Below are 25,227 nucleotides of genomic sequence, written 5' to 3' on the forward strand. Positions count from 1 at the left end.
AGAGATTTTGAATGAAAATCTCCTTCCCTCTGCAAGGGCATTGAAGATGAGACATGGCTGGGTCTTTCAGCATGACAATGATCCCAAACACACAGCCAGGGCAACAAAGGAGTGGCTTCGTAAGAAGCATTTCAAGGTCCTGGAGTGGCCTAGCCAGTCTCCGGATCTCAACCCCATAGAAAATCTGTGGAGGGAGTTGAAAGTCCGTGTTGCCCAACGACAGCCCCGAAACATCACTGCTCTAGAGGAGATCTGCATGGAGGAATGGGCCAAAATACCAGCAACAGTGTGTGAAAAGCTTGTGAAGAGTTACAGAAAATGTTTGGCCTCCGTTATTGCCAACAAAGCGTACATAACAAAGTATTGAGATGAACTTTTGGTATTGACCGAATTCTTATTTTCCTCCATGATTTGCAAATAAATTCTTTAAAAATCAAACAATGTGATTTTCTGTTTTTTTTTTTTCCACATTCTGTCTCTCATGGTTGAGGTTTACCCATGTTGACAATTACAGGCCTCTTTAATATTTTCAAGCGGGAGAAGTTGCTCAATTAGTGGTTGACTAAATACTTATTTGCCCCACTGTAACAACAATTATACGAATCCTAATGATTATACCGATAATAATAATAACAGTTGCAGTAATCATAACAACACCAACAGTAATAATACATATAAGTAACTATCACATATGTAATCATTGTTATAAATAACGCTTGTAATCTTTATATGGCGGAAAACACAGACAAGGCTGAAAAAGCAGTTTCTGCTCTTGCACCCCTCCTTAAAATAAACTGCTGTATTTTAAGCCAAAAGAACTGTCGCGTTTCATAGAACAATATGTCTATATGCTGCCATAGCAGATTCATGGCGCATTAAGTCCCCAAACTATTTTTAATTTGTCCGTTTTACCCTGGAAACCCCCGTTGCGTAACCGCTTTTGTTTCAACCTAGTCATAAAAAGAAGTAATCATATTTATTATTCAAAATATCTGTCATTTTTAGCTTAGAATCATTAATTAATAACTAATATTTAGTTTAAAAAAAAATGACTTTAAAAAATTATTCACTCACAAAAAAACAAATTACGTCAATGAAAAAATTGGCGTCTGTAAAAAAGTCACGGATGTCTACCTCATAACTATCGCTTAATTGTATTTTTTTCGTTACTGTCTCATTTTCCCCAATATTTTAGATGATAAATAATCGATCCAAACAAAGAAAAATTGAAAAAAAAAGAATGTTAAAAGGGTAAATATATGAAAAAGAACATCTCGACCACTCCTTGATGTCTGCGATTTCTGCATTGCGACCCTTGTTGTATGACAATGTTTCACCCATAAAATCCCTCCAAAATCCGGCTGTGGCCATTCACATCTGTGTCTTAACACTCAGTGATACATGCTACATGGAGTTTTTGGATCGAAACAAGGTAAGTACGCGATAATATCTCATCAAAATCGTGGCGTCATTAATTTTGCTCTTGCGTGTTCTCATCTTCAGTTAGGGTTTCGCTGTGTAATTTTTTTTTTTTTAAATGCCCTCTTGTTCAGAAATTTTCTTTCCCCATAAAATTGAGATTTTAGGCTTTCCAATGATGTATCACACATGCATATAGGACAATTTTGATATTGTGCCAAATTGGGGATATCAGAGCGGAACTTCAAGTCACCTGGGTCTTTTCTGCCATATATACAGTGGGGAGAACAAGTATTTGATACACTGCCAATGGGTTTTCCCATTGGTAGTGTGTCAAATACTTGTTCTCCCCACTGTATATCCAACACATTTATGTATGCATGTACTGTATTTTGGTCGCTTCCATTTGGTTTTAGGGCAGGGGTGTCCAAACTTTTTGCAAAGGGGGCCAGATTTGGTGTGGTCAAAATGTGGGGGGCCGACCTTGGCTGACGTCTCTTTGCGTAGAACAGTGCTTCTCAATTATTTTCTGTCACGCCCCCCCAAGGAAGACGTAAATGTTTCGCGCCCCCCCAAACTCTCTGCCGCCACTGTAAATAGTATCATTTGTCTATAAAATTACTATTATAAATACGCATCTGCCTAACATTGTGTCCTTTTTTTCTAATAAAGAAAAAAAGTAATATAGATCAACTTATAATAAAGTATAACTTTATTAACATTGTTTTGTTTGTAACAGAGAATACTTGACGTGCATCAATTTGCCTGAATTAAAAAAAAAAAATTCACATCCAAACTAAAAAATACACTCAAGGTACATTTTTGACCATTTGATACAGAAAAATAAAATGTAATAAAATCAGTAAATAATACCAAATTAAAATTGATTAGAAACATTCGCTCACGAGGACAATGTGCCAAAAAATTTGACCGAAAAAACAAATCTGAATAAAAGGGGAAAAAAAGTGTCCTTAGACAGGACAGTTTTTATCTTTGCTGCTCACAGTATTTGCCTCCTTTGCAATGGTGTGGAGTTATTTTGCAATTAGCATGCTAACAATGCTCACTGGCTTACTGATATAACACTGACAAAGCAGGACGATTGTTGGAAATATTCGGCACGTTTTCACTGAAAAAATCAAGCGGCTTAACAATGAGATTGGGGTCTAATGTCTTTAAGTGGCATCTTATTGATTTGGCTTCTTGCTGTCTGCTATAATTATTTTTAGACACAGTAAACAGTGGTCTTTCATCATCACCCACTGTATTAAAAGTCAAAGCTAAAAGGCAAACGGCACGAAAAAAGCGCATTCACGGCGGCCGAGGTAGAACCGTAGGTGAGGGCAGTCGTCGTGACGATCCCAAGCCGAAAATGGCACTTCTCGGGCGGCGACGTGAAAACCAGACAAGACAGTGGGTCGCTGCGTGAGTGAGTCCGGGCGGAAAACGGCTTTCGAAAACTGCGGTGGGATACTGCTCTTCATATCTGTTGTCTGTGTGTGCTGAGTGCTCTTCCTTAGTTCATAAATACTGCGCGCACTCTGAAAATGAGAGCACCACTGCCACCTACTGAGTGGATGTGGAAGTACACTTTATTCCAGTACGGCAAAAAAAAAACAACAAAAAAAACATGTTCCCCGAGGTCACATGCGCCCCCCCTGGCATTGCTCTGCGCCCCCCCAGGGGGGCGCGCCCCACTATTTGAGAAGTACTGGCGTAGAACAATATATTTCAGCAAATTTTAGCAAGCCGTTCTGTGTGTCACATTTGCTTTATTATAGGGCTGCAGCTATGGACTAGTTTGTTCGAATAATCGAGTAATCGGATAACGAACATGAAAAATTAAAACACCTGAGCTGAGCCTCAAACGATATAATTAAAATGAGGATCTGTGTACAACAAAAGAACAATTGGCTAACTTGGATAGAAAAAGTCTGCTTTCTTAAATGCTAAAGTTTTTTTACAATGCTCTTAACAAGTGGTTCAGACACATATTGCCACAAAAAACGGCTAAATATACCTACAAACTAAATTAAGAATGCATTAAAAAAACATTCGCTCAAACAAAAACTTAGCTTATGTTGGTCTTAACAGGGAGCAGTTGGATTCAGGCATGTGAAAAGAGGCAGACCAGAGGGCATTGTATCCACCCTCATCAGTAAAATTAAATGCAAACACTTTTAAAATCAACCATTACAATGCCACTTCAATTAAACGAATACTTGAGCAGCAAAATTTAGTTAGAATATTTTTTTCTTATCGAATACTCGAGTTAATCGGTTAATCGTTGCAGCACTTTTTTTGTTAATAATTTCAACAATTTTGCTACTAGGCTTTGTGGCGTTCGCTTTCGACTCTCGGGCTCCTGCGAAATATTGCTGCTGTGAAATTAAACTAGCTTCAAGTTGCTTCAATTTCTTGCTACGTATCTACCCTGTAATCTTGTCGTACATGTCAGCGTGTCTTGTTTGGTAATATCGCCTCATATTGAACTCTTTAAAAACAGCGACTGTCTCTTTGCAAATGAGGCAGACACAGTCGTTGCGTATTTTAGTGACGAAATAGTCCAGTTTCCACCTATCCTTGAAGCGCCAGCCGTTGCAGTCAACTTTTTTGTTGTTGTTGTTGATTGTCGCCATTTTAGAAAATTGGGAGTAAAGGGTCACATGTGGTAATGTTGCTTAGAGTGCTGCTCCCTTTTAGTGGGTAAATGAGGAGCAGCATTTAGTGTGTAAGCCACTTCGTATGCTTGTAGCAGTACTGCTGATCAATTTATTAAGTCTGTGTGTGGGCCAGACGTTATTGATTTTATGACAGAGGTTGGGGGCCGGATGAAATCTTACCACGGGCCGCATTTTGGGTCATTTCCACATAGCTTCCTATGGATTTTAGCAAATTTTTGCTGAACTGTACATGAACTGTATACAACTTTTGTACCCCTTATCGTTCTGATTTTTTTATGTGTAAATGATGTGATTGGTTTTTGGAAAAAAAACAAAAAACAAACTAACAGACAAAAAACAGGTTTTTGCATGAGTTCTTCTCCTTAACGGCCGCTCAGCTACCTGAAACCCATCCTGACGCACAGTGGCCCCCCGCTCGCCACGACGCTACCCGCCTACTGCGGACCCCTAGCCAGCTGTCTGACCAGTCCACGCGCTTATGAGGTTAGTCGTCAACTTTTCACACTCTTATATGCACGCTATGTGTGGTTAATGGAGGCCTAAATTTCATGAAACGATAAAAATATGAATAAGTACAATAGCTATGAGTGCAACATTAACCCTTGAGAGTCGAAGGATGCGCCGGCGCGTCCTCAGCGCACGTCGTCTTTGAAGTGCCCTCACGTTTTAATTACGTCACCCACATGCCGTTGGTTGGTCTCGTTTTAAAGTGCGGAAGTTGCGGTTTACTCTCGTTATTATTTGAAGTCAATCGACCAACTAGAACGCGAGATATTGTCATTTAAGTTTTATAGTTTTATTGTCCTCTCAAAAAAACATTAAAACGCTGCATAGATCATTTGTTTATGTCTATATTTCCATCATTTCTAGTCCTTTTTCAAAACGGAAGCTCCATGAAAAAAACACAAATCAAACGAACCCTTTGAAGTCACAGTGGAAGCACAAAATGCGTTTTTTTTTTTTTTTTTTTAAAATAAATATAACTGCGGTGCGAGGTTCAACCGAACGAGAGGGAGGAGTGTTCTGAAGCAGCGAGGTGGCGAGCGACGGCCAGTTGGATACTGCTGGATCGAGCAGCGACTTTGTGTGACTTTGACAATGAACGGAAAACTAAATTTAGCGCAAGCAATTGTGCTTCTGATCAACTTGAGGAAGAGGATGGTCCAAATTCGTCATCATCGTCCTCTTCGGAAGAGTCCTCGAGTGAAGATAGTGACGGATTTGAACACGTGGGTGACGCCATCGACGAGCAGAGGTAAACCAACTCACTCTTTTTTTTCATGCTGAAAACGTTTCTTTTGAAAGTTTCTTTTGATATTGCAAGACAAAGTTAATTTTGATGCAATATAAGTGTGTGTTTGTGTATATAATAATAAAATGTGCATATCAGATCAAAGTCGTACGTGCACTGTGGGTATCCCAGGCAGGAATTTATCATTTGTGGTGTTCTTCTTTCTATATGAAGATTAGGGATGTAGCACATATTCAGCTATGGTATTCTTTCTATTGTCATACATATAGATTTCCATTATTATTTATTGCTGTATATATTTTTATTTTATACTTTATTATTTTCATAAATACTGACTTATTTTCATGTACATTTATAGTGACAATGAAAGTAAAGTGAAATGAAAATGGAAGGGTGGAAAGAGGACCGACACCCCATGGAAGTGTGAGCTGTGTGATGTAGCCGTGTCTAATTCCAGGACGAAACTGCTTTTCGGAGTGGCATGACAGAAAAAAATTTAACTTGTTTATTGTAAATATTTTTGAAAATGCTTTTTTTCCCCCAATGTTATATATATATATTTTTCCCACATCAATCTTCTCAATTTGTGTATATAAATGTGTGTTCAAGAAGCTTGATTGTGTGTACATAGTTTTCATCAGGCGATGGGCCGCAATACCTAAACTCATAAAGAGATGGCCTCTAAACACTTTTTGTGTTAGATGGTATATATTTTTTCACTGTTCTTCACTGTTAGGTCTGCTGTATATAACCTGTTTTGACTGGAGCATGTATAAAGGCAAAAAACGCCTATGGCTATACCTGTTGTTTATGTTGAATTGTCAAATATAAGACTATTTATTCTAAATTTTTTTGGTTGAATGTTCATCCTAACATGTTGAATAAATATTACAAAGTTTCAAAACGGTTCGTTACGCATGTTTGGTTGTCAATTGGACATCAATATTAAAAATTTTGACAAAACGATTTTGGAATTTTTGGTCTTTTTGGGCCCAAAATGATGATTTATAATTTATCAGTGAAGGAAACAACAATTTGGACATGAAGTTCAAGGTGTCACAAAAAAAGGGACCAAACCAGGCCATTGTAAACAATTCTTTCTTTGAAATATAAAGGCAACTTCAAAGGCATGCAAAATCAGACAAAATAGGCCCAGACCTTAAAGGGTTAACCCCATTTAACTTTAATTTAATCATGTGGCGTCCAATCATTCTTGTCCTGTGAATTAAAATGGGTTTGTCACTTGATTATCACTAGTTGACGTCCAGTGTATTTAAGGTGGTAGGGTCCCACTTTGAATGGATTGAACGTCTAGCGCTGTCAATGGCAGACAAAAGAGTTCACAGTTTCACAAATATACATAAAGCAATGCAGGAATACATAAGAATTGGCATTAATTAAAAAAAAAGTACTAACTATAGGAAATTAAAATGAAAAATTAGAAAATCCTAAAGTAAAAAAAAATCATGAACATTTTTAAGACTAGAGAAAATTAATTGAAAATAAAAATGTGTATGTATATTTACTTTAAATTAATAAATGATATGAATATATAAATAATTACATATATATTATTTATAATTGTTTTTTGTCATTAAAAAACAATTTCATTCTTTACCGTTTTATTTTTAAAAATATAGACCTATGTATTTTCAATTTCTTTTGGTTTTTAAAAATTAAAAAAAAATAAAAAAATCAGCATTTTCGTTTTTTGTTTTTTTTGTAGCATTTTGCAATTTTCCTTTTCTTCCCTCAATGCTTTTTATTTGTATTTGTTCAATGTAAATTCAGGCGTCGAGGGGTTAAATACACTCAATAAAATGGTTTCCCTCCCCAAAAAATCATGGTTCATAATGAGTTACCTACATTAAATATTCATTTATTATTATTCATTTTGACAAATATATTCATTGTCATGTGATAAAACAAGGATTTATTTAGTAAAATCTTGGTCACTTGTTGCTGGGCAGAATTGGCATTGCACAACCAGTGTAATGGAATTGTCAAATGCCCATTATGTGTCCAAAAAGTCATGTTTTTCATCAAAATGCTAAATTTTGGCTTTATTGTGCACTTCCCCAATGCAAAATTCACATTGATTAAAATATTTTCTTTGTTTTGGTCCATTTTTTCAATTAAACTACGACCACTTACTCAAACGTTTGTTCGCTTGTTAGCATTGCGGCTAAATTAGCACGCCAACATCACATAACTGCAGTTTGACTAAACTTATTGTTCATAAGACAACAACATGACTTTGTAATTGTACCATTGTTTTATATGTTAGCATGTCGCTAAAGCTTCCATGTAAATGAGCTGCGTGCTAACAAAAGCACTTTTGAGGCTCAGGAAGCCCCCCGATTTGGGAGTACTGAATCTTTTTTACTGGGGAAAATGTTAAGGTTGTGTGGATGTTCCCGCCTCCTGCCAGCCAACGCGTACAAAGAAGAAAACGGATGGTCAAGAAGCCTTTTTATTTGCATTGCGGGGGCATGAAAGGCCTTTTTTTCCCCACTGCGTTAACTCAAGAAAAGCGTCCCAAAAGTGAATGGTTTGACTTGTTTCAAATGATTTTTCCGCTGTGTCGGAATGCAACCTAAATTTGTTAGTTAGTTCCACAAAATGGTGTTAAATTTCATTTTCTCTTGGTAAAGATAAATGTGTGTTGTATTCCAAAGCGTTTATGTTGACGTTGTCCCTCCTAGCGTGTTTCCGACGTAAACATTCCCCCACACCTCCCGTGCTTTTTTTCCAATGGCCCGCGGGCACAGCGGGACGCTATTGATCGACAGCCATCAATGAGAGTGTGAAACCTCTGAATGAGCGTCATCGCCACATGGCATTCAGATGCACTTTTATTTGTAATTGAAACAGAGTGTCGCTCAGCAGGGTGGAGACCTCCGCCAGGGTCGACTTGTGAAAGATATTATTTGTTTTTTAGTTGATGCGAGATCTCCTGGTATGTGGAGAATGATTAAGCTTCCAAAACGATGAACTACAGTAATATTTTAGCGCATACTTTAAAAGAGGGCAAACAATTGAGACAGACAATTACACGAGTCACTATGATCCGAGTCACATGTAAGTCCCAAGTCTTACCTGTTGTGGGCAAGTTGAGTTACAAGGTTATGTCGAGTCAAGTCAAGAGCTTGTGTCAAGTCGAGCTTATGTCGAGTCGAGTCATGAGGTCATGTCGAGTCGAGTCACGAGGTCATGTCGAGTCGAGTCACGAGGTCATGTCGAGTCGGGTCACGAGGTCATGTCGAGTGGGGTCACAAGGTCACGACAAACTATTGAATTTGGGACAGACAGTTGCACGAGTCCCAACTAAGTCCCAAGTCTTAGCTGTTGTTGGCAAGTCGAGTCATGTCGAGTTGGGTCATGAGGTTATGTCGAGTTGAGTCGAGTCACGAGGTCATGTCGAATCGAGTAGAGTCACGAAGTCATATCGAGTAGAGTCACGAGGTCATGTCGGGTCGAGTCACGAGGTCATGTCAAGTCGAGTCACGAGCTCATGTCAAGTCGAGTCAGGAGCTTATGTCGAGTCGAGTCACGAGGTCATGTCGAATCGAGTAGAGTCACGAAGTCATATCGAGTAGAGTCACGAGGTCATGTCAGGTCGAGTCACGAGGTCATGTCAGGTCGAGTCACGAGGTCATGTCGAGTCGAGTCAGGAGCTCATGTCGAGTCGAGTCAGGAGCTTATGTCGAGTCGAGTCACGAGCTTATATCGAGTTGAATCATGAGCTTATGTCGAGTCGAGTCATGAGGTCATGTCGAGTCGAGTCACGAGGTCATGTCGAGTCGAGTCACGAGGTCATGTCGAGTCGGGTCACGAGGTCATGTCGAGTGGGGTCACAAGGTCACGACAAACTATTGAATTTGGGACAGACAGTTGCACGAGTCCCAACTAAGTCCCAAGTCTTAGCTGTTGTTGGCAAGTCGAGTCATGTCGAGTTGGGTCATGAGGTTATGTCGAGTTGAGTCGAGTCACGAGGTCATGTCGAATCGAGTAGAGTCACGAAGTCATATCGAGTAGAGTCACGAGGTCATGTCGGGTCGAGTCACGAGGTCATGTCAAGTCGAGTCACGAGCTCATGTCAAGTCGAGTCAGGAGCTTATGTCGAGTCGAGTCACGAGGTCATGTCGAATCGAGTAGAGTCACGAAGTCATATCGAGTAGAGTCACGAGGTCATGTCAGGTCGAGTCACGAGGTCATGTCAGGTCGAGTCACGAGGTCATGTCGAGTCGAGTCAGGAGCTCATGTCGAGTCGAGTCAGGAGCTTATGTCGAGTCGAGTCACGAGCTTATATCGAGTTGAATCATGAGCTTATGTCGAGTTGAGTCACGAGGTCATGTTGAGTCAAGGCGGGTCACGAGGTCATGTCAAGTCGGGTCACGAGGTCACAACAAACTATTAAATTTGGGACAGACAATTTCACGAGTCACAACTAAGTCCTTAACTAAGTCTTACCTGTTTTAGGCAAGTTGAGTCATGTGGAGTCTGGTCACGAAGTTATGTCGAGTAAGGTCACGAGGTGATGTCGAGTTGGGTCATGAGGTTATGTCGAGTCAAGTCATGAGGTCGAGTAGAGTCACTTGGTCGAGTCGAGTAACGAGGTCATGTCGAGTCGAGTCACGAGGTCATGTTAGGTCACGAGGTCATGTTGAGTCGGGTCACGACAAACTATTGACAGACAGACAGACAATTGCACAAGTCCCAAGTCTTAGCTGTTGTTGGCAAGTCGAGTCAGGTCATGGGGATATGTCGAGTCGAGTCACGAGGTCGAGTCGAGCCAGGAGGTCGAGTCGAGCCAGGAGGTCATGTCGAGTCACAAGGTCATGTCTGGTCACGAGGTCATGTCGAGTCAAGTCACGAGGTCATGTTGAATCAAGGTGGGTCACGAGGTTATGTTGAGTCAGGTCACGACAAACTATTGAATTTGGAACAGACAATTGCACGAGTCACAACTAAGTCCCAAGTCTTACCTGTTCTGGGCAAGTCGAGTCATGTCGAGTCGGGTCATGAGGTTATGTCGAGTCAAGTCACTAGGTCGAGTTGAGTCACTAGGTCGAGTCGAGTCACGAGGTCGAGTGGAGTCATGAGGTCATGTCGAGTCGAGGCGAGTCACGAGGTCAAGTCGGGTCACGAGGTCATGTCAAGTCGGGTTACGAAGTCTTGTCGAGTCGGCTCACGAGGTCATTTCGGGGTGAGTCACAAGGTCATGTTGAATCAAGGCGGGTCACGAGGTCATGTTGAGTCGGGTCACGACAAACTATTGAATTTGGGACAGACAATTGCACGAGTCACAACTAAGTCCCAAGTCTTAGCTGTTGTTGGCAAGTCGAGTAATGTCGAGTCGGGTCATTATTAAAAATAAGACAGATTGTTGATTTTTCACTTTCCTAAAAAGAAGACACTATAATTGCCCCCCCCTACCTTAAAAGAAGACAGAGTAAAGTTGCTCAGCATTTTCCTAAATTGAAGTTGAAAAATGTTTTGAAAATGTAATAACAAAAAAATGAAGAAAATGGGTTCTACTGTATCAGTGGAGTCATGAGGTCGAGTGGAGTCACGAGGTCGAGTCGAGTGGAGTCATGAGCTTTTGTCGAGACAAGTCACGAGCTTATGTCGAGTCATGAGCTTATGTTGAGTCGAGTTACGAGGTCATGTCGAGTCAAGGCGGGTCACGAGGTCATGTCGAGTCGGGTCACGAGGTCACGACAAACTAATGAATTTGGGACAGACAATTGCACGAGTCACAGCTAAGTCCTTAACTAAGTCTTACCTGTTGTGGGCAAGTTGAGTCATGTTGAGTCGGGTCACGAGGTTATGTCGAGTTGGGTCATGAGGTTATGTCGAGTCGGGTCATGAGGTTATGTCGAGTCGAGTCATGATGTCGAGTGGAGTCACTTGGTCGAGTCACGAGGTCGAGTGGAGTCACGATGTCGAATCGAGTCACGAGGTCATGTCGGGTCACGAGGCCATGTCGAGTCAAGTCACGAGGTCATGTTGAATCAAGACGGGTCACGAGGTCATGTTGAGTCGGGTCACGACAAACTATTGAATTTGGGACAGACAATTGAACGAGTCACAACTAAGTCCCAAGTCTTACCTGTTGTGGGCAAGTCGAGTCATGTCGAGTCGGGTCATGAGGTTATGTCGAGTCAAGTCGAGTCACTAGGTCGAGTCGAGTCATGAGGTCGAGTGGAGTGGAGTCACGAGGTCATGTCGAGTCGAGTCACGAGGTCAAGTCGGGTCACGAGGTCATGTCGAGTCGAGTCGAGTCACTGGGTCGAGTCGAGTCATGAGGTCGAGTGGAGTGGAGTCACGAGGTCATGTCGAGTCGAGGCGAGTCACGAGGTCAAGTTGGGTCACAAGGTCATGTCGAGTCGGGTCACGAGGTCATGTCGAGTCGGGTTACAAGGTCTTGTCGAGTCGGGTCATGAGGTCATGTCGAGGTGAGTCACGAGATTATGTCGAGTCGGGTCACGAAGTTATTAAAAATGAGACAGATTGTTGATTTTTCACTTTCCTATAAAGAAGACACTATAATTGCTCTGCCTACCTTAAAAGAAGACAAAGTAAAGAGTAAAGTTGCTCAGCATTTTGCCAAATTGATATTGAAATATTTTTCAATAATGTAGTAACATAAAATGAAGAAAATGGGTTCTACAGTATCACAAAAGAAGACAAACCATTGGTGTTGGAGTTTCCCAAAAAGAAGACTAAATTTTCCTCCCCTTTTCAGAACCCAGAGCAGCAGAGGGACCCAGACGGCGAGGACGGCGACCTGTCCTTCACGTTCGGCGACGCAGCCATCGCCACCAACGGACTGTCCGGTGACACCGGCAGCACGACGGGTCGCAAGTCCGACGGAAAACGCGGCGGCAGCTCGTCCGAGGAGCTTTTAGAGTGCGAGTCGGACTCTCGAGAGATCCCGAGCAGGGGCACGCGATTGGTTTTCCCCATCCAAGATCACATTTGAAACATGAACATTTATTACCTCCGCCGAGGAACTTAAGTTTCCGTCATCAGTGTTGATTTTTTTTGTTTTGTTTTGTTCGTTTTTTCATCAAACTTGGCCAAACATGACTTGATATAAGTTTCTACCTGACAATTTTATCTGTTTTTTTTACTTGTTTGTTTGAAACTTGCTGGCCGAAACGATGTGATTTAGCCAATAATTCCACGATGCCTGAATCTACATATAACAAAATAAAAAGCAATGGGTGGTAATCATAAGAACAAGAAAATAATAATAAAAATGACAAAATGTAAAATAAATTTATTGAAAAAATTTTTTTTAAAATATTTTAAAACTAATAAAATGAATAAATAACTATAAAATACATTTTAAATATAAAAAGATTTTTTTAAATACTAAAAGGAAAATTTTGAAAATAAAAAAAACTTATATATGAATTATTATTTTTTTTTTTTTGATAGGCACTCTTAACTCATTGACAGCACTAGACGTCCAATCCATTTTGAAAATGATTTGACATCTAGCGCCGTCATTCATTTTAATTCAATTTATACTTTTTTTTTTTATAATTATATAAAAATGATACCAAAAAATACAATAGTGATTAATAGTAAGAAAAAAATTGCTAATATTAAAAAAAAATTAAATGACCAAAAATAGTTAAAGGCTCTATTGCTCTATAAAAGTTATTTTTTAAATTTAAGGCAATTGAAGGAATCTGACCTTTTAGCCAGATTGCCGTAATCACACCAGCCGAACCGCCGGAACCATGCTAGCGCAATTCCAATAACCCGGGCTGGCGGAAATCCGACAACCCGTCCAAAAGGCCAAACTCCGCGCATTCACCTTAGTCTTAACCCCTTGTACTGACTCCATTTTATAAGCCGGAAAAAGGCTTCGGAACACAAGTTGATAATTTATTCCAAGTCGGCAGCAATCATAAAGCACAGAAAGACCCAGGCGAGGAGCCAAACTGGATCCTGGGTTGCCATATCACAAGTCAACAAAAGATTCCCGAGAAAAATGACAACGAGTATTTAATCATTCAGTCTTCTAAAGGCTCTGGTGAAACGGGCTTTGGTCCGGAAGAGGGTGTGTTTGGGCGTTGTTTTGGATTCTTCTCTGTTGTGGATTGGGCTGGAGGGTTTCGGGCGTTACTGTTGTCAGTGCAACGAGAGTTGAAGATTTTGCCATGCTCAGCATCATGTGAGTGCCGAGTGGTCACTTCATCCGCATCAGATGTTCCTTGTGGCAAGACAAGATGTCCCGCCATTCGTTCTGGACTGTCCAAAAGCGCTTGTTGCAGGATTTGGTGATGCAGATGTGGGCTTGCAGATGTCTTGCCTATCACCTGCTTGTCAGCGTCAATCTTGCTCAGTCAGCTGCATGATGCGCGTATTGGACTTCCGTGGTCAGAGGACGTCCTGTATCTGTTCTACCCTTATCTGCCCGTTGTTTTGCCACTCCAAATTCTAATCATTTAAAGTCCAACTTTTCATAATATCAAATATATTCTGCTTGGTTTTCTTAAACTATGATATAAATTGTTGGAGTAATACAAACAGCCAAATAGTAAATACAAGAAAAGATGCTATTCCCTTCACAACACTTGGTAACTTTTCAGTTTTACTTGATTTTAGCGACGCCGGTGGACAAAAGCAGTAGTGTTTTACGTTAAGGAAGGCTGCGTTTACCATGAAGACCAGTGCACACCCGCACAGTGTTGTAAAATCATAAATGAATCAAAAATACATATCCCGGTCACCTGCAGATGGATTAAACAACATTTCTGTTTCCAGCGACTGTGTGAAGGATGAATAGTAATAAGGTAATGAATGCAGTTGTGGCTAAACAATAGCATATGACGGTTAGCAACCGTGTGGCTAACCGCCAAATAATCCATTGATCTGCTCGATAAGCTAACCAAGTTTTGGATGGTTTATTATTAGTGAATATGTAGCAGAAAATCCAAAAATTAAAGGCTCATTTTTCCCAAACAATTCAAGCCCAAATGTCCTCAAACACTGGAATGACCCCTAAACAGAGCTGCTATTTATGTTAGGCCGGCAGAAAAAAACGAAAATTAATAAGCGTAATTCCACCAAAGGCTTAAGTTTAGCATGCGAACCGAACAACATAAGGGTGGTGCAGGGGACGTGTTGCCCCTCCAGACATCTCCGCAGGCGCTCGGCCAGCTGCAGTCAGTGTAAAATGAATCACAATGACCCGCTTTGTCCGTGCACTCGCATGATTGTCAACAACAGCGGCTGTGTATCTGCTGCTTTTTCAACCTCCTTAACGATCAATCTAGCTTTGAAATTGCATTACATGCTGTTCAAAAGTTTGGGGTCACGCAGACGATTTTGTGTTTTCCTTGAAAGGTCACACTTATTTTTCAAATGATTTGCGAGATGAATAGAAAATATTGTCAAGACATTGACAAAGTTAGAAATTTCTCGTCAGCACAGGGATCACACTCCTCAAACATCCTGGTAGTCTATTCAGGGGTGCTGGAGCGGAGGGTACGTCAGGAAATTAAATCTCAGATTCAGGAGGAGCAGTGTGGTTTTCGCCCCTGTCGTGGAACAGCCTCGGCAGGGTCCTCAAGGGTGCATGGTAGTTAGCCCAACCGATCTACATGTGTTTTGTGGATTTGGAGTCATCACCTTATTGTGGTGGAGGGGTTTAGGTGTTCCAGTCAGCGTAGGAGCTACAGTGTATCACAAAAGTGAGTACACCCCTCGTATTTCTGCAGATATTTAAGTATACAGTGGAGAGAACAAGTATCTGATACACTGCTGGTTTTCCCACTTGCAAGCAATGTAGAGGTCTGTAATTTGTCTCATAAGTTCTCTTCAACTGTGAGGGACGGAATCTAATACAAAAATCCAGAAAATCATGTTGTATAATTTTTAAATAATAAATTTGTGTTTGACTGCATGAAATAAGTATTTGATACATTACCAACTAGTAAATATTTCGGCTCTTAGTTCTTTTTTAAGAACCCCTCCTGTTCTCCACTCATTACCGGAATTAACTGCACCTGTTTGAACTTATTACCTGTATAAAAGACACCTGTTCGCATGCTCAAACAAACTCCAACCTCTCCACAATGGCCAAGACCAAAGAGCTGTGTAAGGACATCAAGGCTGGGATGGGCTACAGGAAAATAAGCAAGCAGCTTGGTGAGAAGGTAACAACTGTTGGAGCGATTATTAGAAAATGGAAGAAGTTCAAGTTGACGGTCAATCTGCCTCGTTCTGGGGCTCCGTGCAAGATCTCACCTCGTGGGGCATCACTGATCATGAGGAAGGTGAGGGATCAGCCCAGAACTACATGGCAGGACCTGGTCAATGACCTGAAGAGAGCTGGAACCACAGTCTCGAAGAAAACCATAAGAAACACATTACGCCGTCATGGATTAAAATCCTACAGCGCACGCAAGGTCCCGCTGCTGAAGCCAGTGCCGTCCCGTCGCCGGTCTTGGCCCCTGGCATTTTCGGCCGGGGCCTGTCTGGTTGCGTCGGGCTGGGCGGGGGTTCTGTCGGGCGCGCGCTGGTGTCGTGGGCGGGTGGGGGTGCCGCACAGGTGCCGGTCCGGGGCCGCGGCCCTTCCCCGGCCGGCCGTGGTGGGGAGGAGTTGGGCTGGGGGCCAGGGGGTGTATGCGGCGGCCATGGTTCCCTCCCGGGTCCGCCGGGCCGGAGCCGTATCTCCCTATACCGGGTGCCGGGGAGGTGCCCTCTGGTGCCATACCGCGCGGCCCTCCTGGCCCTTGGGTGGGTTGTGGGGGGTGCACTTCCGTCCCCTTGCTCTGTCCCCGGCCCTGCCCGCCTCTTTGAGCCGTGGCAGCTGCCGCTGCCCCCCTGCCGGCGGGGCCGTCGACGGGGCCTCTTGGGGCCCGCGGGACCTTGGGTGGGGCTTGTTGTCCCTTGCCGGTGGGGTGGACGTCCCCTGGTCGCCGGCGCTCGGCGTTGCGCCTGCACGGAGTGCTGGGTGGGTGCTCGGTGGGTGGGGGGGGCGGTCGCGGAGGCGCCGTGGGTGGTCTTGGGCGGGGATTGATCAGGGCCCTGACGCTTCTCCCGCCCTGCGGTGGTTCTGGTGGACGGGGCCACGCCCGCGGGAGCCTGCCTCTTAACTCAAGCACTTCTCACTTCGGCACTGTAAATATCTTTCACTCTGGCACTTACATGCTCATACATTTCTCCAGGGAGAGTTGGGACGAGGCTTTACAGTCCCGGCTCGGCTCCCCCCTGTTTTTAATGCACCACACACCAAGTTTGTGGGATGGTCGGGACCTGTTGGGGGGGGGGGGGGGTACCTCACGGTTGCCTCCTCACGACAGGGCCCCACCATCCCTGCACCGTTTTTTAAACGCACCACACACATCATACTCCACAGGAGAGCTCCGGCAAAGGGTGGTGGGACGGGCGGCTGGTCAGAAATTCCATGCTGCGGTCCCACTGCCCCAAGCCTAGCTCTCCTATTTTAATGCATACATTGCACTACCCTCCCCTCACAATCCCATCACTGTGCTGGGTGATGGCTGCCAGCCGGGAACCTGGCAGCCAAAGTAATAGGGTGGTACGTGGGTCCCACACTTTTTCCTCATGGCGTGGCTCCTGGGGTGTGGCCTCCCCTCTGCCTGGGCTGCCGGCCACGGGAGTGGGGTGGGGGGTCAGGGCTCCGACCTTGCATCGCCCCGTGGCAGTTCCTTGGCGTTCTCCTGCCTCCGCCTTCCCCTATTCTCTGACGGGACATCCGCCCTGCGCTCCGTTGCGGGCCGCTGGCTAGGCGCCGGTGTATCAGCTGGGTGTTGCCTGCACCGGCAGAGGGCCCTGCCCTGCCTTGGGCTTAGGGGGCTGCTGGGTGTCCCGTGGCGTGCCATGCCGGTTGAGGGGCTGCGGCTGTGGCTCGTGGCCCGGGTGGGCGGGCGGGGGTGGGTGTGGACGTGGGGTTGGTGGTGCGTCCCCTCCTGCCATCCCTGAAGGCCGGTTGATGGGTGCGCGGGTGGCCCGGGGGACCACCCTGGATCCCGATGGGGTATGATGGCTCCTTTGCTGGGCTGCGGGAGGAGGGATGGGCTGCGCTTGTCAACCCCCCCCTCCCCCCCTCCCTCCCCGGGCTGGCTGGGTGGGGGCCGTGGCCATGGGTTGGCTGCCCTTCTGCGTGGCTGTTGCGCGCCCGATGGGCCTCGCGTGCTGCTGGATGCGGTAGGTAGTGATGGCCAAATGAAGCCTCATGAAGCAATGAAGCTTTGCAGCCAATTGGTTTGCACATGTAGCAAAGCTTCATGGTGCTTCATTTACCCTATGGCGCCATCAAGTGGTCGAGAAGCCCAAGAGGTCAACATTGTTAAGAATTCAATGGCTATTTGCTTAAGACAAAGATATGAATGTGCTTGTGTTAGTAATTTAGTATGTGAACAAAATACAACAAGTGCTAAGGGTAATTTGTTATTCATTTTTATTTAGAAATAATAGCTTTCCCACAGTGGCTGGCTTTAAACAGTTTCTTTTTTTTTGGAAAATATTTCACCAGCTTTAGAAAATATTCTTTCACTAGGCACAGATGAAGCTGGGGTGCAGAGAAATGTGAGTGCCAGTTTATATAAATTTGGGTAGGTATTCTTTTGTGCCTCCCAGTACACTAATGGATTGTTCATTCTGTTGATGTTTGGTTCAGATAGGTACACACACACACTCACATTTATATTAAAGTAGTTTTTCTCCCTTACCTTATTGAAATAATCAAATCAAAATGTTCCCATACAGGGGAGGATCGCTCTTTTCGCGCAGGTTCCATCGCAAGCAAAGGACAAGGCTCGAAAAAAGATTGCACTGGTTGCACTGTTGCGCACAGATGTAACAAGTACAGGAGCCCGAAATCCACAAAATGTGAGATAACAGGCGATCGCCATTGCGTTTTGCAACCAATTTATACCGTAGTCTGTCCTGTTTTTGCAATGTGCGCCAAACGTTGGATCACTTCCGAAGCACTCACGAGATTCAGCCGGCCACCGGCGAGGCTTCCCACGTCATCATTTCCGGGTTTTGCCGAAATGAAGCGCGCCTCACTACAAGCTTCGTGGAAACCCCCCTCCCATTACTCGACACAAGCTTCGGAACCTCGGCTCATTTCGTCCCATCACTAGCGGTAGGGCATGCTCAGGTTGGGGGTCCTGGTGCCAGGATTGGCGATGGGCCGGCATATGGTTGGTCGCCAACGGGCTTACATTCATAAGAGATTCACATGATTACTGGGCTCTAGATCACAGAACTGATTTGAGTACACTCTACCTCTTTCAATCACTTAGCTTATATACACCCCCACCCCCGTCCCCCTCTTTCACTGGCCAATAGGCTCCCACATGGTGTAAACCGGAAATACATCTTGCTGACGATGGCACCAGCATATTAATAATCAGTCTAGATTTTCTATGTATTTCTTGTTGTTGTTTGTGTATGTTTCTTTTCTTTCTTCTCTTGTGTTGCTTTTCTTCTGTCCCCCATAATCCCTTCCTGTTCGCTGCTTTGTCATAATAAATAGGTATTTTGAATGATCACAATGGGAGTATATCAGACTCTCAATGTGAAACATTAAAACTGTTCAGACAACCCGGGCACTTAGACTTCCATTCTCTGTGTCAAACAGCTGAACAGGACAGGTTAAAAAAAAAAGAAAATGGAAGAAGTTCAAGTTGACCGTCAATCTGCCTCGTTCTGGGGCTCCATGCAAGATCTCACCTTGTGGGGCATCACTGATCATGAGGAAGGTGAGGGATCATCCCAGAACTACACGGCAGGACCTGGTCAATGACCTGAAGAGAGCTGGAACCACAGTCTCGAAGAAAACCATCGGAAACACATTACGCCGTCATGGATTTAAATCCTACAGCGCATGTAAGGTCCCGCTGCTGAAGCCAGTGCATGTCCAGACACGTCTAAAGTTTGCCACTGACCATCTGGATGATCCAGAGGAGCAATGGGAGAAGGTCATGTGGTCGGATGAGACCAAAATTGAACTTTTTGGTCTAAACTCAGCTCGTCGTGTTTGGAGGAAAAACAAGGATGAGTACAACCCCAAGAACACCATCCCAACCGTGAAACACGGAGGAGGAAACATCATTTTTTGGGGCTGCTTCTCTGCCAAGGGTACAGGACGACTGCACCGTATTGAGGGGAGGACGGATGGGGCTATGTATCGCCAGATCTTGGCTGACAACCTCCTTCCTTCAGTGAGAGCCCTGAAGATGGGTCGTGGCTGGGTCTTCCAGCATGACAACGACCCAAAGCACACAGCCAAGGCAACTCAAGAGTGGCTCCGTAAGAAGCATCTTAAGGTCCTGGAGTGGCCTAGCCAGTCACCAGATCTGAACCCAATAGAAAATCTATGGAGGAAGCTGAAAGTCCGTGTTGCCCGGCAGCAGCCCCGAAACCTGAAGGCTCTGGAGAGGATCTGCATGGAGGAGTGGGCCAAAATCCTTGCTGCAGTGTGTGCAAACCTTGTCAAGGACTACAGGAAACGTTTGGTATCTGTAATAGCAAACAAAGGTTTCTGTACCAAATATTAAGTTCGATTTTTGTGATGTATCAAATACTTATTTCATGCAATTAAATGCAAATTTATTATTTAAAAATCATACAACGTGATTTTCTGTTTTTTTGTATTAGAATCCGTCCCTCACAGTTGAAGAGAACTTATGATACAAATTACAGACCTCTACATGCTTTGCAAGTGGGAAAACCAGCAAAATCGGCAGTGTATCAAATACTTGTTCTCCCCACTGTATATAGGAATGTCAATTACATACAATGACACTTTTCGGCCACCAGGGGGGCCTGGCCCTTTTGGCCCCCCCTTAAACTCCACTTATGGTCCCCGGGTTACGAAGTACCCCGACTTAGGTGATTTCGACTTTACGACGCAAGTGTCTTGTCCGTCACTTCTCAGCATTGTGGTAAGTACAGTGTGTGTTTTGTAATTTAATTTTGTTATTTATGAAATATAAATGGTTGAATTCTAATTGCTATGCATATCTAGTATTTCATTATACTATATATGCGGTCCACTTTCCTTTGTTGCACTCGGACTTGTTTGACGTCACGCCAGTTAGTTTCAAGCGCTGCTTTCACGTTGGGAAGCGGGGGTGAACGCCAGTTAACATTACAAGAAGGCAGAGAAAGGTAAACAACGCAGGCTCGTCGATGCCCCCCGTTAGCTAGCTATTAGCCTGCTAGCTTATTGAGCTGAGTTCGTTTTCACCGCTGGACCTGTACCACTAAAAACAGACGTTTTTCTTGTTGAATTCCCAAGATATGGACCTTATTTCCCTCGGTATTATTGTGCAGCCATTGAGGTATGTTTTTGTTAGCAAATATGTCTCTAATGATTTACTTTATAGCATTGTTTTAAGCTCTGTCATGATTGTATTTTCTAATTGTGTGTTCATAGTTTGACGGTGACAAATAAATGTCAGTTGTAAGAAGAACGATGGTGTGATCGATGTTAAGGGAGGGAAAAAATATCAAATTTTGTACTTAATTTGCACCTTCGCAACTGGGCCCTGTTCATACAGTGCCTTGCAAAAGTATTCGGCCCCCTTGAATCTTGCAACCTTTCGCCACATTTCAGGCTTCAAACATAAAGATATGAAATTTAATTTTTTTGTCAAGAATCAACAACAAGTGGGACACAGTCGTGAAGTGGAACAACATTTATTGGATAATTTAAACTTTTTTAACAAATAAAAAACTGAAAAGTGGGGCGTGCAATATTATTCGGCCCCTTTACTTTCAGTGCAGCAAACTCACTCCAGAAGTTCAGTGAGGATCTCTGAATGATCCAATGTTGTCCTAAATGACCGATGATGATAAATAGAATCCACCTGTGTGTAATCAAGTCTCCGTATAAATGCACCTGCTCTGTGATAGTCTCAGGGTTCTGTTTAAAGTGCAGAGAGCATTATGACAACCAAGGAACACACCAGGCAGGTCCGAGATACTGTTGTGGAGAAGGTTAAAGCCGGATTTGGATACAAAAAGATTTCCCAAGCTTTAAACATCTCAAGGAGCACTGTGCAAGCCATCATATTGAAATGGAAGGAGCATCAGACCACTGCAAATCTACCAAGACCCGGCTGTCCTTCCAAACTTTCTTCTCAAACAAGGAGAAAACTGATCAGAGATGCAGCCAAGAGGCCCATGATCACTCTGGATGAACTGCAGAGATCTACAGCTGAGGTGGGAGAGTCTGTCCATAGGACAACAATCAGTCGTACACTGCACAAATCTGGCCTTTATGGAAGAGTGGCAAGAAGAAAGCCATTTCTCAAAGATATCCATAAAAAGTCTCGTTTAAAGTTTGCCACAAGCCACCTGGGAGACACACCAAACATGTGGAAGAAGGTGCTCTGGTCAGATGAAACCAAAATTGAACTTTTTGGCCACAATGCAAAACGATATGTTTGGCGTAAAAGCAACACAGCTCATCACCCTGAACACACCATCCCCACTGTCAAACATGGTGGTGGCAGCATCATGGTTTGGGCCTGCTTTTCTTCAGCAGGGACAGGGAAGATGGTTAAAATTGACGGGAAGATGGATGCAGCCAAATATAGGAACATTCTGGAAGAAAACCTGTTGGTATCTGCACAAGACCTGAGACTGGGACGGAGATTTATCTTCCAACAGGACAATGATCCAAAACATAAAGCCAAATCTACAATGGAATGGTTAAAAAATAAACGTATCCAGGTGTTAGAATGGCCAAGTCAAAGTCCAGACCTGAATCCAATCGAGAATCTGTGGAAAGAGCTGAAGACTGCTGTTCACAAACACTCTCCATCCAACCTCACTGAGCTCGAGCTGTTTTGCAAGGAAGAACGGGCAAGAATGTCAGTCTCTCGATGTGCAAAACTGCTAGAAACATACCCCAAGCGACTTGCAGCTGTAATTGGAGCAAAAGGTGGCGCTACAAAGTATTAACGCAAGGGGGTCGAATAATATTGCACGCCCCACTTTTCAGTTTTTTATTTGTTAAAAAAGTTTAAATTATCCAATAAATTTTGTTCCACTTCACGATTGTGTCCCACTTGTTGTTGATTCTTGACAAAAAATTAAAATTTTATATCTTTATGTTTGAAGCCTGAAATGTGGCGAAAGGTTGCAAGGTTCAAGGGGGCCGAATACTTTTGCAAGGCACTGTAATTATCACGTTTTTACATGATAGTTATTACGTTGTTACACGATACCTATTACATCTCTATTTGATAGTTGTCATTTTTTAACATGATAGTTATCACGCATAAACATGTTATGACATTTTTTGTGATTGTTATCATGTTATTACATAATAGTTATCACGTTTTTACATGATAGTTATCACGTTTTTACAGTATATGATAGTTATGATGTTATTTCATGATAATTAACAAACTTTTAAATGATAATTCTGACATTTTTACATGATACTTAACACGCTTTAACATGATAGATATGATGTTTTTATAGTAGTACGTTTGATAGTTGTCATGTTTTTACATGATAATTATCACATTTTTACATGACAGTTATCAGGTTTTTACATGACAGTTATGTTTTTATGACAGTTGTCATGTTTTTACATGATAATTAAAACGTTTTTACATGATAGTATTACGTTTTTACGCGTTATCACATTTTTACATGGTAATTATCACGTTTTTACATGATATTACGTTTTTACATGATAGCTATCACATCTCTATTGGATAGTTATCATGTTTTAACATGATAGTTATCACGCTTTAACATGTTTTTATGACTTTTTGTGATTGTTGTCATGTTATTACATTATAATTATCACGTTTTTACATGATAATTATCAGGTTTTTACATGATCGTATTACGTTTTTACATGATAGTTATCACGTTTCTATATGATAGTTATCATGTTTTTACATGATAATTAACACACTTTTAAATGATAGTTGACATTTTACACGATAGTTATCACGCTGTAACATGATAGTTATGACGTTTTTATTAGGGCTGTCAAATGATTAAAATTTTTAATCGAGTTAATTACAGCTTAAAAATGAATTAATCGTAATTAATCGCAATTAATCGCAATTCAAACCATCTATAAAATATGCCATATTTTTCTGTAAATTATATATATTCTGTAAAATAAATTGTTGGACTGGAAAGATAAGACACGAGATGGATATATACAGTGGGGAGAACAAGTATTTGATACACTGCCAATGAGAAAATCCATTGGCAGTGTATCAAATACCTGTTCTCCCCACTGTACATTCAACATACAGTACATAAGGACTGTAGTGGGCATTTCACTCTACTGTCATTTAAATCTGTCTATGCTGTACTCACTCCGAAGCGTCTACTTTTTCCAAAGCTAGACAGCGAGTGAACGACGCCTTAATAATCAGACTTCTTCCTTTTTCATCTGATTTATTAATAAAATTGCCTCAAACCATTGTCCTCTTTAGACCGTAGTAAAACTACAAAAAAAATGTACACAAGCATTGCATTAGCAACAACGTTAGCTTAGCACGCTATACAGGTTCACTAAACATAAACAAAAAGCGTCTCATACAAAAAATAGAACATTTCGCTTACTAACATAATATGTACATTCTTTACAACAACCATTCTTACGGACAAATCTTGTCCAAGGATCATATAAGCACAACATTACAACGTAGGCTTCAGCCGGAGACGTCGTGCAGCCATATGAACTGGCAAGAAAAAAATAAACCATGTCGCAAAGCGACCACAAGAGTTCGCTGTTCTGCTGCAGCACAAAAAGCCTTGCTGTAAAACTTACCAAAAGGCAGAATACTGTCTGAGCGGGACATGTGCGTTAATTGCGTCAAATATTTTAACGTGATTAATTTAAAAAATTAATTACCGTGCGTTAACGCGTTAATTTTGACAGCCCTAGTTTTTTTTATTATAGTTGTTTTTACATCATTACTGTATGATAGTTGTCATGTCTTTACATGATAATTATCACGTTTTTACATGATAATATTACGTTTTTACATGATAGCTATCACTTTTCTATATGATAGTTATCATGTTTTTGCATGAAGGTTATCACGCCTTAATATGATAGTTGACTTTTTTGTGATTGTAGTCATGTTATTACATTATAGTTATCACGTTTTTTCATGACAATTATCAGGTTTTTTAGATGATGGTAACACGTTTTTACATGATAGTTCTCACGTTTCTATATGATAGGTATGTTTTTACATGATGATTATCACATTTTTGCATGACAGGTATCACGTTTTTCATCATATTACGTTTTTACATGATATGATGTTTTCACATGATAGTTGTGACATGTATTCATGATAGTTGTGACATGTATACATGATAGTTATAACGTTTTTACATGATAGTTGTTACCTTTAGTTATGACGTTTTTTATGTGACTAGTGTCATGTTATTACATATTAGTTATTACGTTTTTACATGATAATTACCAGGTTTTTACGTGGTAGTATTGTTTTTACATGAGTTATCACGTTTCTATATGATAGTTATCATGTTTTTACATGATAATTAAAACACTTTTTAATGATAGTTGACATTTTTACACGATAGTTATCACGCTTTAACATGATAGTTATGACGTTTCTATAAGATAGGTATGTTTATAAGTGATAATTATCACGTTTTTACATTATATTATTACTTTTTTACATGAGTTCTCACCTTTTTACGTATCAGTTTTACATGGTAGTTACCACGTTTTTACATGATAGTTATGTTTTTACATGATAATTTGAGCGTTTTTAAGTGATTATTATCATGGATTTACATAATTATCACGTTTTTTCATGATAATTATCACATTTTTACATGATGATTATC

The 25,227-nt window shown here is 42.1% G+C and overlaps 1 protein-coding gene across 1 annotated transcript in view; it reads left to right on the plus strand.

The window, feature by feature from the left end:
• The window catches only part of slc9a7 (solute carrier family 9 member 7), a 66,018-nt gene extending 50,242 nt beyond the window's left edge, over positions 1-15,776 (plus strand). The window contains exons 16-17 of the mRNA XM_057840644.1: positions 4,481-4,586; positions 12,107-15,776. Coding sequence (XP_057696627.1) covers positions 4,481-4,586; positions 12,107-12,343 — 343 coding nt within the window. The 3' untranslated portion in view covers positions 12,344-15,776. The remainder of the gene's footprint in view (positions 1-4,480; positions 4,587-12,106) is intronic.
• The last annotated feature ends 9,451 nt before the right edge of the window (positions 15,777-25,227 follow it).

This window comes from Corythoichthys intestinalis, chromosome 7 (genome assembly GCF_030265065.1).
Source record: "Corythoichthys intestinalis isolate RoL2023-P3 chromosome 7, ASM3026506v1, whole genome shotgun sequence".
Classification (NCBI taxonomy): domain Eukaryota; kingdom Metazoa; phylum Chordata; class Actinopteri; order Syngnathiformes; family Syngnathidae; genus Corythoichthys; species Corythoichthys intestinalis.